This window comes from Chrysemys picta, chromosome 5, assembly GCF_011386835.1.
Source record: "Chrysemys picta bellii isolate R12L10 chromosome 5, ASM1138683v2, whole genome shotgun sequence".
Taxonomy (NCBI): domain Eukaryota; kingdom Metazoa; phylum Chordata; order Testudines; family Emydidae; genus Chrysemys; species Chrysemys picta.
Window position 1 is genome coordinate 141,640,805 of NC_088795.1, and position 14,686 is coordinate 141,655,490.

General features: G+C 56.2%; 1 protein-coding gene across 3 annotated transcripts; it reads left to right on the forward strand.

Moving 5' to 3' along the window:
• The first annotated feature begins 9,675 nt into the window (after nucleotides 1-9,675).
• On the forward strand, nucleotides 9,676-13,237 carry AP5S1 (adaptor related protein complex 5 subunit sigma 1). 3 transcript variants are annotated; one of them, XM_065597389.1, is made up of 3 exons: nucleotides 9,676-9,814; nucleotides 10,490-10,685; nucleotides 12,211-13,237. In XM_065597389.1, the coding sequence occupies exons 2-3, from the start codon at nucleotides 10,501-10,503 to the stop codon at nucleotides 12,869-12,871; spliced, it is 846 nt and encodes a 281-aa protein (XP_065453461.1). In that variant the 5' UTR covers nucleotides 9,676-9,814; nucleotides 10,490-10,500; the 3' UTR covers nucleotides 12,872-13,237. The 3 variants fall into 3 exon arrangements, with proteins under 3 accessions (XP_065453461.1, XP_065453462.1, XP_065453463.1); XM_065597390.1 differs by having other exon boundaries at nucleotides 12,445-13,237; XM_065597391.1 differs by lacking the exon at nucleotides 9,676-9,814 and adding an exon at nucleotides 10,011-10,150 and having other exon boundaries at nucleotides 12,445-13,237.
• The last annotated feature ends 1,449 nt before the right edge of the window (nucleotides 13,238-14,686 follow it).

The window sequence follows — 14,686 nt, forward strand, 5'->3', positions numbered from 1 at the left end:
GGTGTGATCTCAAACGTCCGGGCTATTTAAGGCCTGATTCGCATCCACCCTGACTTAGTGACTCTCCCTGTCTTCATACAGACTCCGAGACGCTTGGATTCCTGGTCTGTAATGTTTAAAGGATATAAGGGGGCGGGGGGAATTCCTGCCTAGCTCTAATGTGGAGGCAGCGACGTTAAATCCCAGCTCTCGAGTAATCTTTTTGAAAAGTTTTAAATCACAGCACCAAGCCAACTACTTGTAAATTCCCTGGCCCCCTTGCATCTCGGCTTGTGTCTCTTACGTCCGTAGCCAGATGAGCCAAGATTTCACGTGGCTCGATGAACCAGCCCCACCCATCACGTGTATGGTTTTGGCTTCCTCAGAGTGGTGAGAAAAACGAAACACTCTCTCCACTCCCCTGGGCCCATTTTGGAAGCAACGTGCTAATGTCTGGGAAAGCTCCACCCTGCTGCCCACTTGAGCGCGCCGGCACATGCATGGGAGGGGCTGGCCTGGCAAGCACTTCGCAGGCTGCTCACGTGGCAGCCGAGGTTAAAATAGCCCTGGCAGAGCCCCATGTAGGTCAGCGCTTCTGGTGTGTGGCGTTTCCGGCCGGGGCTCGGCAAGGCGGGAGGCTCAGAAATGGGGATGAGAAAACATGCTGGGTTTCCTGTTCGCCAATTCTCAATGCGGCTGCGTGGCTGCTAGCGGGACGGCTGTGCTTTGCCCCAGAGGTGGCTGCATTGCAGCACCGGGTTGGAGTAAACGTTCACACCTATAACGGGAAAGATTGGAACCCTGGGTCCGTCTACAGCGCTCTCCTGAGCATCTTGGATCGCTTTTGCAAACCATCGCCGAGCGCTCCCTTCCCCCCGCAGCGCTGAGATGGGGAAACTGAGGCACGCAGTGGCAAACCCCGTTAAACAGTTCAGTGGCTGCCCCCCTTAATCCTGTTCTCAAAGAGGGCTTTGAGAGCTGTCCCCGCTGTACCTGCTCAGCAGTTCGTGCAGAGCTGGCCCATTTCTGTGATTGGTTCAGGACAATGCCATTGAGATGGGTGCCCTGGCTATACCTCTGCCATGGGTTTGGCCTGGCCTCCTTCCGCCGAGCGTTCTGGGCAGTGGAGCTCAGGAGGGCGTCGTTCTCTGGGGATTTTCCACTGGGACGAAAAGGCAGCAGGGCAGATGGACTCACACCCAGCGTGGCTGTTGTGCTAACAGGCACCTCTCACTGGTGTTGGTTGTAATAGGGCCGATGAGAGTGTCGCGTGTGTGTGTGTGTGTGTGTGTTCTAGATAACACAGCTTAGCGCTCCATCGCAGATCTGCAAGTCCTTCGCCAGGGTGGGGAATGTCACTAGCCCCCATTCTAGAGGAGCGAGGGGACGTGACCTACCCAAGGGCACCCGGCAGAGCCAGGAACAGAACCCAGGGCACCACGTTGGCCCATGCTGCAGGGATCATGTAAACCTGCCCCACTGCGATTTCTCCTCCGCCGCCCACCCAGCCTGGACTCTGGGCCTCCTTGCAGCAGGTCGCAGCGTGACGTGGAATCCGCACGCGGCAACCATGAGCCACAAGTGGATTTCGGCAAGTTTGTCTTTAACATGCAAACACCTCTGTCAGCCCCAGAGCTAGCACGGGTCTTAGTGCCACCTGAGCTGGGTTTCTAACTGTCCAGAGTGTGTTCCCTGGCCTAACAGCCCCGGGTCATTGCCTGCCATGCCAGTACTTCCTAACCGCCCTTTGTCTCCTCCCTCCACCTTGGCTTCCTGCCATCCCACGTCACCCTTCTGCTAAAGGAAGACTGGCTGTGATTACACACAGGCCTGGAACGCAGGAGATCTGCTGTCAGTTCCCGGCTCGGCGACAGCCTCCCTGTGCGTGACCCTGGGCACGTCACTTACTCGTTCTGTGCCTCAGTTTCCCATCCATAAAATGGGGGTAAAATTATTTTCTACCTCACAGATTCTGCTCTTAACATAATCGACTCACCTGTGCGCTCAGCCTGAAAGGAATGAGCCCCACTTTTTGCTCATGGTCCCCCTGCATGGCCAGCCTAGCTTTGGGGAGGGAGCCAGGGTCTATCCCTGTTAGCCCGGCAGGTCCAGCCTGGCTCCGGGGGAAGGCCGGGGTCTGTCCCCGTTAGCCCTGCTGGGCCAGGTTGGCTCCCTCTTTGATGTTTGTGAAGTGCTGCGAGGTGTGATAGTTGTGTACACACACCCTCCCTCTCCTCACACATTCCACAGGCGGATGTGTGTCCCAGGGAACATTCCTGCCCCAGGGAACAAGGGAGCTGATGTTTTAACTACCAGGCAGTGCTTTGAGATGAGACTCAGGAAGTTGGGTCTCTGGCCTGGCCCGTCTGTGGTACTGAGCGGCCAGGCCTGCCCCAGTGGGCGTTTGGCCATTGATTTCAATGGAAGTGAGATGGCAGGCGGGCGGGCGTCTGACTTTATGCAGCGCAGGGATGGGACTGTGTCGTGCTTTATCCACCCACCCACCTACCTCAGGATTTTCTGGTGAGCCTAGCGCTTGCTGGGTCTGATCCTGCACCTCTTCCTCCTATGGGTAAAGCACTGTTGGTGGGTCTGAGAGGGCGAGCTAGGTCTCCAGGAGCTGCCCAGGGAGACGCTAAGGTAGCATCCCTTTAGTTCCGAGGTGACCTCATTGACTCTCACCCGTACGGGCTTGCAGGCCGTAACCATCTTTGCCGCTTCTCAGGTGCAGCCCCTCACCCAGCGCATCCATCAGCTACTTAGAGACCCCCAGCCCCTGAGTCCGCCCCCACCCCTGGGAGGGGAGGGTATTACCATGGACTGTGCTCACCTAGCAACATAGGCAGTGCCAGGCTGGACCAGCCCCGTGGTCCGTCCAATCTCGCATCCTGTCTCTGACGGGGGCCTGCACCAGATTCTGCAGAGGAAGGAGCAGGGACCCTGCTCTTGGGGAAGGATAGCTCAGTGGTTTGAGCATTGGCCTGCTAAACCCAGGGTTGGGAGTTCAATCTTTGAGGGGGGGGGCACTTAGGGATCTGGGGCAAAATCAGTACTTGGTCCTGCTAGTGAAGGCGGGGGCTGGACTTGATGACCTTTCAAGGTCCCTTCCAGCTCTATGAGATAGGTATATCTCCATATTTTATTATTAGGTAGGGGATAATCTGCTCCCCACCCCCCATGAAGGTCTCAGCCGAGGGCATTTCTTTTGGGGATGTCACAGAGGCAGCTGTTGACATTCAAAAAGCAGCAGCCCTTCCCCTCCGGGCACGGACAGAGCGTGGCCATCCAGCTTGGTCACTGGGGCCTCCCATGTGCGCGGCCCCTCTCCATGCGAACGCTGCCAAGGCAGGAGGCCGCGTGCTCTGTCTCTCCCATGGCACCGCAGGAGTCGTGGAACCGACTGGCTGCCAACTATTTCTGAGTGTGAGTCACCGTGTTGCTGAATTCTATTATCCCACTTGGCCCAGAGAAGGGAATGTCGATTTCACATGGCCGGGCCCCGTGACTGCTCCGCCCCCTTTGCTCCCAGCCACGCCCCCTCCGGGTTTCCTCTGGGCAGCCGGAGCTGTGTGCTGTTTAAAATTACGAATCACATTCCACGACAAGCCCATCCCCCACCCACCTTGAGTTCTCCTGCACGTGTTTGCACTGTCCGGCTATGCACGCGTCCCATGCCGGAGCGGATGCAAAGGCAAAGAATGACCAAAACGGCACAGGCTTTTCTCAGGGCGTGGATTGCTTTTTAAAACCCAAGCTCTAGAATTTATGGAGGGCGATGGGAAGCTGGGGGGGAAGATTTAATTTTGCAAGAAGAACTTGGGCTAGATTCACTGGGCTGCTCCAGCTGTTTTGCTGGCCCGGCCCAAAGCAGCCGGAACATGCTGATGAACGTAGCTCAAATCCTACTATTCTTTGTAACGTCACCTTAAAGACAATGGCTGAACGGAGGGCTCCAGTGGGGCTGTGCCCTTCTTGATGGCGTATAAAAACACCCCGATTTTTCAAAAATATTCATGTTGCTTTTTATTGATCTCGCCTTATCCAAAGGGCTAACAAAGGATTAATAGCTGTTTCAGTGAATGGTGGATCGATTGTTAAAGTGTCCATTACTGTGGCTTATTATAACACCTTCTAATGATGTGCTTTATTAATCGAATCCCATAGCAGCCGCTCCATTAGCTTGCCCAGGATCCATGTCAGACTAACAGGCCTATAATTACCCCAGACATCCTGTGTAATCTTTAAATACTGGCACAACATAAGCTTCCTTCAAATCTGCTGGATTTTCCCCAGTGTTTCAAGGAGTAAGAACTCCAGTATTAGGCTCAGGTATTGTATACGTCTGTCACAGCTGTCAGCTGGTTGTATCCCACGCTTTACCATTTGGAAAATCTCACGAACACTCAGTACAGAAGCTGTAGCCGGGCCAGCCTCTTAAGGTACCTTAATCACATCAACCGTTACTGAAATGCAGCCTCCTCTGGGGTGAAATGCAACAGCTGTTTAACAGCCCACAGCAACACTACACAGTTTAGAATAATACACACACACACAAATCACTTTTGGGGAAGGAGGTGACCATGGAGGGTCCAGACTGTTGGGGTTCTACCCTCCCATGTCACCCAAAATCTCACTTCTGCAGACTTTATGCTGCGTGTCTGATTCCCCCGCCCCTCCCTGATGCCTGTGACAAACGATTTATCCACCATGGTATTGACTGCAAATGCTTCCTTTGGGCATTCAGGACAGGAACCATTAAGGCTGACAAGGCAGGCTACATTTACTATTGAGGGGTTTGCTTTCCACTGTGGAATTGCTGTTATCACTATTAGTATTGCGCAAAGTGCTGCGCAAGCCACAAAAATGAGGAGATCTGTGCCCAGGAGCGCTTACAGGCTAGCCATGAGAAGGAGGATACAAGGGGCGAGCCCGGAGGAAGGAAGAATTAAGGCTTTATGTAGACTAGGAAATGTGTAGTGGTGTAATGACCTGGATGCAGTTGCCAGCTGCACTGCAATGCGAATGCACTGGGGGGTTGCACTGATGCAGCTATCCTGGTGCCAAAGACCCCAGTACAGCCAGGCTCCTAGGGCTTGTCTACACAGACAAACCGGAGAGTCTCTACGTAAAAGAATAAATGGACACAAATGAGACGTCAAGAATTATAACATTCAAAAACCAGTCAGAGAACACTTCAACCTCCCTGGCCACTCGATTACAGACCTAAAAGTCACAACACACCAAAAAAACCCCTTCAAAAATAGACTCCAACGAGATACTGCTGAATTGGAATTAATTTGCAAATTGGACACCATTAAATTAGGTTTGAATAAAGACTGGGAGTGGACGGGCCATTACACAAAGTAAAACTTTTCCCCATGCTTATCTTTCCCCCCCTACAGTTCCTTATATTTCCTTGTCAAGTGTTGGAAATGGGCCATTTTCATTACCACCACAAACAGTTATTTTTCTCTCCTGCTGACAACAGCTCACTTAACTGATCATTCTCCTTATAATGTGTGGTAACACCCATTGTTTCATGTTCCCTGTGTATATACACATCTTCCTTCAGTATTTTCCACTACATGCATCCGATGAAGTGGGCTGTAGCCCACGAAAGCTTATGCTACAATAAATTCATTAGTCTCTAAGGTGCCACAAGTACTCCTGTTCTTTTTGCGGATACAGACTAACACGGCTACTGCTCTGAACCCTGTCTACACAGAGTTACTCTGGAATAGCTATTCTGCTTTACATTCACACCCTGCCTTCACCGGAATTAGCATTCAAGAGCAGACAAGCCCACTGGCCGAGAGGGGCAGCTTCATTATCTTCGGAAAACATGGCTGTGCAGACAACCCCCAAGTGGAGACACAGCTAGGTCAACAGAAGAATGCTTCCGTGGCGCCAGCTACCTTGCCTGGGGCAGCAGTGTCGCTTTCCATCGGGAAACCAGCTGTGTCTACGCTTCGGGGTTATGCCGGCGTAGCGAGGGCGCCGTAGCTGCACCGGTCAAGTCCCCGGAGGGTAGCCAGCCCCTATGATGGTTTTGATCCATCTCCACTAATTCCCAACACAAGCCTAGTTCACTAGGGAGTTTTAAAGTGAATGTATTTAGTGCTGGTGAAAAGTGCCAGCTAGCAGCCCTGGAAACTGAAGTCCTCAGATTTCCCACACAACAGGCAGCAGCAGGGCAAGCCAAGCGCACAGTGACCCAGCCTTAAGCTGGAGGGCAGCTCGGCTCAGTTTCCAGGGCGCATTCTGGCCTTGCCCTCTACTGAGGCTGCCAATAGAGTGGCCCTTGCTATGCTGCTGGGGGGTTTTTTTGGATGCAAACCCCCGCCAGCTAAGGGACTAGGCTGAGACCCACCCAACTCATGTCAGGCAGGCCACCAACCAGTCAAGAGAGGGGATCAGCTGCCGCCAATCCAGGCTGCATTCCAGAGGCGACAGGCTCTGCGGCCCAACACCCTCAGCCAAAGGCAGCACTAGCCAAGGAACAAAGGAGTTAAAACCCCATCCCTGCCTTGGGGCTGCGGAAGGGCGGGCCTTGGCTGCTGGGCTGGAATGGGCCACCCAGTAGCACTGGCTAGGGAGAGTCTCGAAATTCAAATACTGCGGTGATTGTGTGGGTGGATTGTTCAGGCCCACTGTGCTGTGTTGTGTTTGGTGTCTATTTCTGATCACACCCAGACATAGTGCATTTCAGGGATATGACCAGGCTACTGATGTGGGGGCAGCTGGGGGAATCAGTCCTGTGCCTATGGCATGGGGCTGGGTTAAACGACTCTCTGGTACAAGCCCCCTGATATCAGTGTTACACCAGGAACAGCCCTGCTCTCGGCGTGTTTCTGTAGGACTAGCAAACTGCGTTCAATAAGGGAAAAACTGACACAAACTCTCACACCGAGCCACAAAGTTGTGCCAAATTTTACAAACTGGGGATGTTTTGGTAATTTGCACTTCCTCCTGACCTTTCTCCTCTTGTGGGGATATAGGACGGGAAGGGACATCCTGAGTCTTCTGTTACATCACCCTGTCTCCTCTGGGAGCAAAAGAATTAATTAGTATATTGGGTATTGACTGGTTTTATTGACCCTCATTAAGGTACAGGCAGGACACGTGTTCTTTGCACTGCACAGAATGTACCCAAGAGCTAAAGGAGGAATTCTGTTAGCTTGGGTCAGTAACAGCTTGTTATCTAGTTCCCAGGGCTGGCGGGATGAGTGCAGAGATGTAGCCAGGATCACTGAGCAGGGTTTCTGTGGACACACACTCTCTAGTGGTTAACGCAGAGGGCTGGGAGTCAGGAATGCCTGGTTTTATCCCTGGCTCTGTGCAATCTTTGGCAAGGCTCTCCCTGTGTGCCTCACTTTTCCTATCTGCAACACGAGGATAAAAAGGCTCTGAGGGGAACAGGAGGCTTAATTCCTGGATGACTATGAAGTGTTTGGAGATCCTCGGCTGAAACCTTGCAAAACAATACAGACTGAAATACAGAGAGAAAGGCCTGGTTTCTCCAACGCAGCAGAAAGCAAGAGACCTTGGGAATCTGGTCAGAAAGCCCCATCTCCTCAAAGGCGGGGAGCTTCAGACAGACCCCAGGACTTTCTGGCCACTTCTCCCAGTTGTCTTAAGATTCCCCCATCATCACTCAGCAGCAATATCTTTACATTCAAACTTTACATTGGAGCTCCCTCTGCTGGCTGACTAGAAGAGCTCTCAGGCAGGAAGCATGCCTGGGTTCAGCTAAGGCAGGGGTGGGCAAACTTTTGGGCCCGAGGGCAACATCTGCGTGGGGAAATTGCATCCAGGTCATGAATGTAGGGCTGGAGCAGGGGGTTGGGGTGTGGGAGGGGGTGCGGTGTGCAGGAAGGGGCTCAGGGCAAGGGGTTAGGGTGGAGGAAGGGTGTGAGGTGTACGAGGGGGCTTAGGGAAGGGGGTTGGGGTGCAGGAGGGATTCCGGGTGCAGGCTCCGGCCCGGGGCCGCTTACTTGGAGTGGCTCCAGGATGGCAGCGGCGCGCAGTGGGGCTAAGGCCGGCTCCCTGCCTGCCCTGGCCCCGTGCCGCTCCGGCACCAGATCCCTGCGGCCCCTGGGGGGAGAGGGGGCAGAGGGCTCCGCACGCTGCCCTCACCTGCGGATACCTCCCCCAAAGCTCCCATTGGCTGTAGTTCCCTATTCCCGGCCAATGGGAACTGCGGGGGGCGGTGCCTGCAGGCGAGGGCAGCGCGTGGAACTCTCTGCCCCCCCACCTCTCCCCAGGGGCCACGGTGCCGGGCACTTCCGGGAGCTGTGCGGGGCCCGCAGCACCATTGGGGTGGCAATCCCGCGGGCTGGATCCAAAGCCCTGAGGGGCCGGATCTGGCCCACGGGCTGTAGTTTGCTCACCCCTGAGCTAAGGCCACCTGGCCAGGGTAGGTTGACAGCCATACTGTGGTCAGTGTGGAAACTGGAAACCTGGGGCTGAATTCGGAGGCGAGTTGCTGTAATTTACACCTTGTTCCAGCCCCACAGCACGTGCGTGACACCAAATCGGGCGTATACGGAAACAAGCAGGACGGCGGGTACTCCACTCTGCTTCCACGGCCCGCCGGGTACATCCATTGGCAGCTGCTCCCGGAGGCCTGAGTCCGGTGGTGTACCTGGCACGGTTCCCAAACGGTGGCTTTTGCGGGGCGAGGGGAACCCTGGCACACCTCTGTTAGGGTGCGTCAGGGGGCTGTCCCCCCTTTCCGGCTCCTTCACAACCGCGTACTCTGGCTGCGTTTCTCCCCACAGCTCCCGATTGAGGCACCCCCCAGCCACGGCCCCACGAAGTCAGGGCACCTCTTCCCCGGCACGCTCCACTCCTGGCGCCGACCAACAGGGCCACCCCCCGGTACCCGCCGGAGGCAGCTGGCCGGTGGGGTGCTCTGTGACCATGGGGCCTATTCCCAGGCCCTTGTTCAGGCCCATCTCCGGGCGTGTCCAGGGACGGGCCACCCGTCGGGAGCAGCAGGCGCTGTCGGGCGGTCCTGTCCACACGGCGTGAGCCCGGCAGGGGCGGCGCTGGGTGACGGGGGGGAGTCACACCTGGCGAGCGGGTGGGGCTCTCGGTCACGCGCACGCGTGGAGGGACACAGACACCCGTGGCCCGCCGGGGACCCCGAGTTCAAAGCGGCGCCAGACCCCGCGCGCTTCTCGGGGGGAGGGGCTTAATCCGGTTTCACTCCGGATTAACCGGAGCCAGCCGGGGTGAAACCGGAGCCGAAGCGGGCGCGCGGGACCTGCAGCGACACCCCCGGCTGCGGAGCCCGGTGCCCCCACCTGAGACCAGCCCCTTCGGCTCCACCAACCCCGCACTGCCCTCGGGCAGCTCAGTCCCCGCCCCTCGCCCCGCCCCCAAGGCATCCAGCCACGGGCTGTGCTGTCAGCTGGCCCCGCCCCCCCGATAGCCAATTACCGCAGGGCTCTTCCCCGCCCCTCCTCGTGATATCCAATCCCCGCAGAGCTCTGGCCCGCCCCTTTGCAGGCGGTAGCCAATTCCCGGAGGGCTTTTCCCCCGGCCCTCCCAGCGATAGCCAATCATCGCAGAGCTCTGTCCTGCCCCCTGACCGCGATAGGCAATCACCACAGGGCTCTGCCCCCGCTTTGCCGGCGGTAGCCAATCCCCGCAGAGCTCTTCCCCGCCCCTCCCAGTGATAGCCAATCCCCGCAGAGCTCTGCTCGCCCCTTTGCCGGCGGTAGCCAATCCCCGGAGGGCTCTCCCGTCTGGTTTCCCCAGGCCCCGCCCCGCTCAGCGGCTCTAGGTTCCTGCCCCGGCGGGGCCTGCGCCGTGCGCAAGGAGAGCGGTGGTGAGTGCGGGCGGGGGGCTCCGGGCCCCGCGCCGCCACCGGACTCCATTTCCCAGCAGGCACCAGGGCGGGCCCGGACTCACGTCGTCGCGCGCCCGTGCGGCCCGCGCGCTCCTGGGTCCTCGAGTCTGCGGTGCCCCGCGGAGCCGCCCGGGTCCCGGGGTCTCCCCCCGCCCCTGACTCTCAGCCCTCCCCTCTCCCCCCCGTGCTCCACGCGCCCCGGGCCTGGGTCCACCCTGGCCCCGCTGGGCCATGTCGTGCTCCCACCACGTCCTGCAGGGCAGTCGGGTCGCCACCACGTGCGTCTCTGGCGACCCCACGCCGTCCCCGTCCCACGTGAGCCTGTCACGCGTGGCCGCAGGGGGCTGTCGTGCCACATCTTCCTTCCCAGCCTCAACTGCCCCTCCCGGGGATGGGGCGCGGACGCCACCCCAAGTGCCCTGCTCTGGGGGGGGTGGGGAGCGAGAGGCGAGGCTGTCTCAGCCTCTGGGCAGCGGGGAGAGCCGGGCGTGGGGTGGATGGTGCCTCTCCTTTCCCCCCCTCTTCCTGCTCTTCCAAAGCTTTGGGAAGAGGGGAACCCCCCGCCCAGCTGGGCGCAGAGGGGCCCTGGCACCCCTGAGCCGCACGCTCCGATACCCTGTGATGATCGCTCACCGCTTGCGTGTCCTTCCTTAGGATGCAGCACCATGGTTCACGCGTTCCTCATCCATACGCTGCACCCTCGGCCCGGGGAAGAGGCCGGGCTCTGCCGGGTGCTGTATTCCAGGGTCTTTGGCTCTGAGAGGCCGGACCAGTCCCCGGAGCAGCCCGGGCCGCATGATCTCGAGAAGGAGAGACTGGGCAGGAAGGAGCAGATTTTGGCTGTGGCCAGGTAAAAGATTCACCCCCATCTGAATGTGACTGTGCTGCAGGGCCCAGCACAGGGGGGTGGAGTTAGTGTTTTAGAATCTAAGGGTACATCTACACTGCAGAGAGAAAGGAACTGCGGCAGCAAGACTCCGAGCCCAGGACAGTTGAATTGGGCTCATGCTACCAGGCTGAAAATAGCAGTGGAGACCTTCGGGTGAGCAGAGAGGAAAGTTAGGAACCATTAGGAAAGGGATAGAGAATAAGACAAAATATCATATGCCTCTATATAAATCCATGGTATGCCCATGCCTTGAATACTGTGTGCAGTTCTGGTCGTCCCATCTCAAAATAGATGTATTAGAATTGGAAAAGGTACAGGAAAGGGCAACAAAAATTATTAGGGGCATGGAACGGCTTCTGTATGAGGAGAAGTGAAAAACACTGGGACTGTTCAGCTTGGAAAGAGATGACTAATTGGGGGGGATATGACTGAGGTCTATACAATCATGACTGGTGTGGAGAAAGTGAATAAGGAAGTGTTATTCCTCATAACACAAGAATCAGGGGTCAGCCAATGAAATTACTAGGCAGTAGATTTAAAACAAACCAAAGGAAGTATTTCTTCACACAACGCACAGTCACCCGTGCCAGGGGATGATGTGAAGGCCAAAAGTATAACTGGGTTCAAAAGTTCATGGAGGATGGGTCCACCAATGGCTATTAGCCAAGATTATCAGGGATGCAACCCCATGCTCTGCGTGTCCCTAGCCTCTGTTTGCCAGAGGCTGGGACTGGGTGACAGGGGATGGATCACTCACTAATTGCCCTGTTCTATTCATTCCCTCTGGGGCACCTGGCTTTGGCCACTGTCGGCAGCCAGGATCCGGGGCTGGATGGACCTTTGGTCTGACCCAGTCTGGCCATTCTTATGTCTTAGAGCCCTGGCTCCAGCCCAGCCCGAATGTCTGAGCTACTGTTTATAGCCTCGTAGCGTGAGCCCCGTGAGCCTGAGTCAGCTCACCCGGCTTCTGAGACTTGCTGCCCGGGGGCTTTTTTGGTAGGGTAGACGTACCCTTAGAGTCTAGAACAGGGCACGCTTTGGGTCCCTTATCCCCCACTGGGGAGAGGAGCGAATGTGAACGTCCCAGGGAGCTCTTTATAAAGTAAAATACCCCAGCTGTTCTCTGGGCTTCATCCCAGAGGGAAAGGCTTGGTACGTCCCTTCCAGCCCACCGTGCCCCAGAGCAGGCTTGTTCTGCAGGGCTTTGTTTTGTCTGGTTTTAAACTTCCCAAGCAATGGGGCTCTCACATGTTCCCCTTGGGGGATGAATCTGCAGCAGAGGTCGGTAACCTTTCAGAAATGGTGTACCGAGTTTTCATTTATTCACTCTAATTTAAGGTTTCGTGTGCCAGTAATACTTGTTAACATTTTTAGAAGGTCTCTTTCTATAAGTTTATAATATATAACTAAACTATTGTTGTAGGTAAAGTAAATAAGGTTTTAAAAATGTTTAAGAAGCTTCATTTCAAATTAAATTAAAATGCAGAGCCCCCCGGACTGGTGGCCAGGACCCGGGCAGTGTGAGTGCCACTGAAAATCAGCTCGCGTGCCGAAGGCGGCACGCATGCCATAGGTTGCCTACCCCTGATCTGCAGCCTGCGTCATCTTGCTGTCAGGCAGACCTTCCAGAGATGTTCAGGTCCTGTTTCCTTTTCTTAATCGCATCCGTTTATAAAATGACTGTAATTCTGTCTCTCCCTCTGTTTCTGGCCTTTCCCAGGCAGGTGGATTCAGCATGTAAACTGCTGCACCAGGCGTCAGGGCGCCCTGCCTCTGACTTCCCTATCCAGCTGCCCGACGAGCCCATTTCCCTCCAGGATGCCCCATCCGGGGTGTTCCGCCTCCCTCCCGGGGATCCCTTCTGTGAGAACAAGACGGTGCTCTGGCTGGGGGTCCTGTCTCTGGGCTTCGCTCTGGTGTGCGACCCCCAGGAGAACCTGACGCTGGCCGAGAACACCCTGCGGCTGGTGGTAAAGTATCTCCTGGAGCATCTGAAGTTGCTGAACCAGGGCAGCGACGTGGTCCTCAAGGCAGACAAGACCGAGATCATCTTGAGCAAGTTTCTGCCCCATGGGCAGTTGCTCTTCCTGAATGATCAGTTTGTCCAGGGACTAGAAAAGGAGCTGGGTGCCTGTCTGGCCAAGTAGAAGGCTCTTAGTGGAGTGTGCCATCTGTGCATCTGCTGGGCAAACCCTCTGCCTGGGTCAGTCGGCAGGCAGCATGAACGTTGGGGGGGGGCGGGGGGTGCACTGTCGTTTAAAGGAGACACATCAAGGTTGGTAGTTGTGGCCCTACTAGGTTTTATTCTCATCGTTCTGGCCATGCAGCACGTCCCTCTGGCTGCCTACTCCCACCGAAATCTCCTGTCCCACAGCGGAGGCGGTGGCCGCCGTTAGAGGAAGGGGGAGATGTGTGTGCGGTTGGGGAATCAGCACTTGTCACCCGCTTGAAACGATTGGTCAGTTCCTATTCTCAATAAACTTCGCTTGGCTGGGAGAAACCCGCCTGCGCCATCCACTGCTCAAGGGTGCCCTGTTTCCTCCTCAGTGTGAGTTGAGGGCTGGGGCGAGGAGCCGGCCTCTTGGATCTTTGGCGGATGGGTGGAGCTCCACCCTCGGGATCAATAGCCACCTCCTCCAAAGGGCAGTGGGGGATGTCTTGGGGCAAATGTAGAGCGGGGCTAGGAGTGAGGTCAGCCAAGGTAGGACGCCTGACAGAGCACCCCAAACAACGCTCACTGCTCTGAGAGGATGGGGAGGGAGCAGTGGATGCTGCCCAGAGGTGCTCAGGGCAGACTGGGACTCAGAAAAAGGCCTCATGATCCCTGAGCACCTCCTCATCCATTTCCTCCCGCCTGGGCAGATCGGCGGCCATCTTGGCCAGCACTAAGGTGGCTGCGGAGGCCTCTGGCCTTAGTGGAGCTGCAGATCTGGGGGAGGGGGGTGGGCGGGGTAGAAGGCAGGAAATGGGCCACTGGGCCATTGCAGATGGGCAACGGGGTCTCCCTCTCATCACCAGGGGCGGGTGGCGGAGGAATTGGTGAACCTGTCACCATTGTATCCATTCCCACAGCTTTAAACCAGTTCTTGGAGAGGTTCAGTCATGGCTTCGAAATCCACTCCTGATGTGGGAGGCTCCGAGCTGTGTGGTCCTCCTCTCCTCTGGCCAGGACCCACCGCGTACCAGCCGCTGTGCACCGGTCACTCATGGCTAGGAAGGAATGATCCCCACAGACGTTGACCCATTGACTACAATGGGCTGGAGAGGCCTGTCAGCCAGGGATCTGTCGTTTTTATGAGACACGCTGCTTTACACCATTTTAAAGTGGGCCAAATCCTCCACTGGAGCAAAGCTGCTGCACCAATTTACAGCAGGTGAAGAGCTGGTGCCTCTGTCTTCTCTGCCCTGACAACACACCTGTCCCCAGAGGGGGAGAGCGACGGTGGGACAAGACGATGATGATCAATGCACGGCTCAGGCCGTGGAGCTATAAGGATCTCTGGGATGTTCGATCACTGGGAGGCGTTCATGGACAGAGGTCTGTTCTCATGGGACGGACTCCGGCTGGGTAGGGAAGGAAATAGATTCTGGGATGGAGGGTGGCACAACCGATTAAAAGAGCTTTAAAGAAGGAATTCAGGGGAGATGGGAGATGCTTATGTAATCTCCAGCCCTGACTTTAACATTGAGTGGGAGGAAAATCAAGTAAGAGCGGATACAGCAGTGGAGAAAGGAACAGCAGAAGGTAGGAGAAGGACCAACAAGAGGAAAGAATGTGCCCATAGCAACGACACTAACAGTCACGGGGGCGATAAAGTGATAAAGTGACTGTACCTAATCGGGTGAGGAATCTGGGCGAAGCCGAGCAGAAACAATTAAGATGTCTGTACACCAATGTAAGAAGTCTGGGGAACAAAATGGAGGAACTAGATCTACTGGTGCAGGAAGTGAAACCAGATGTT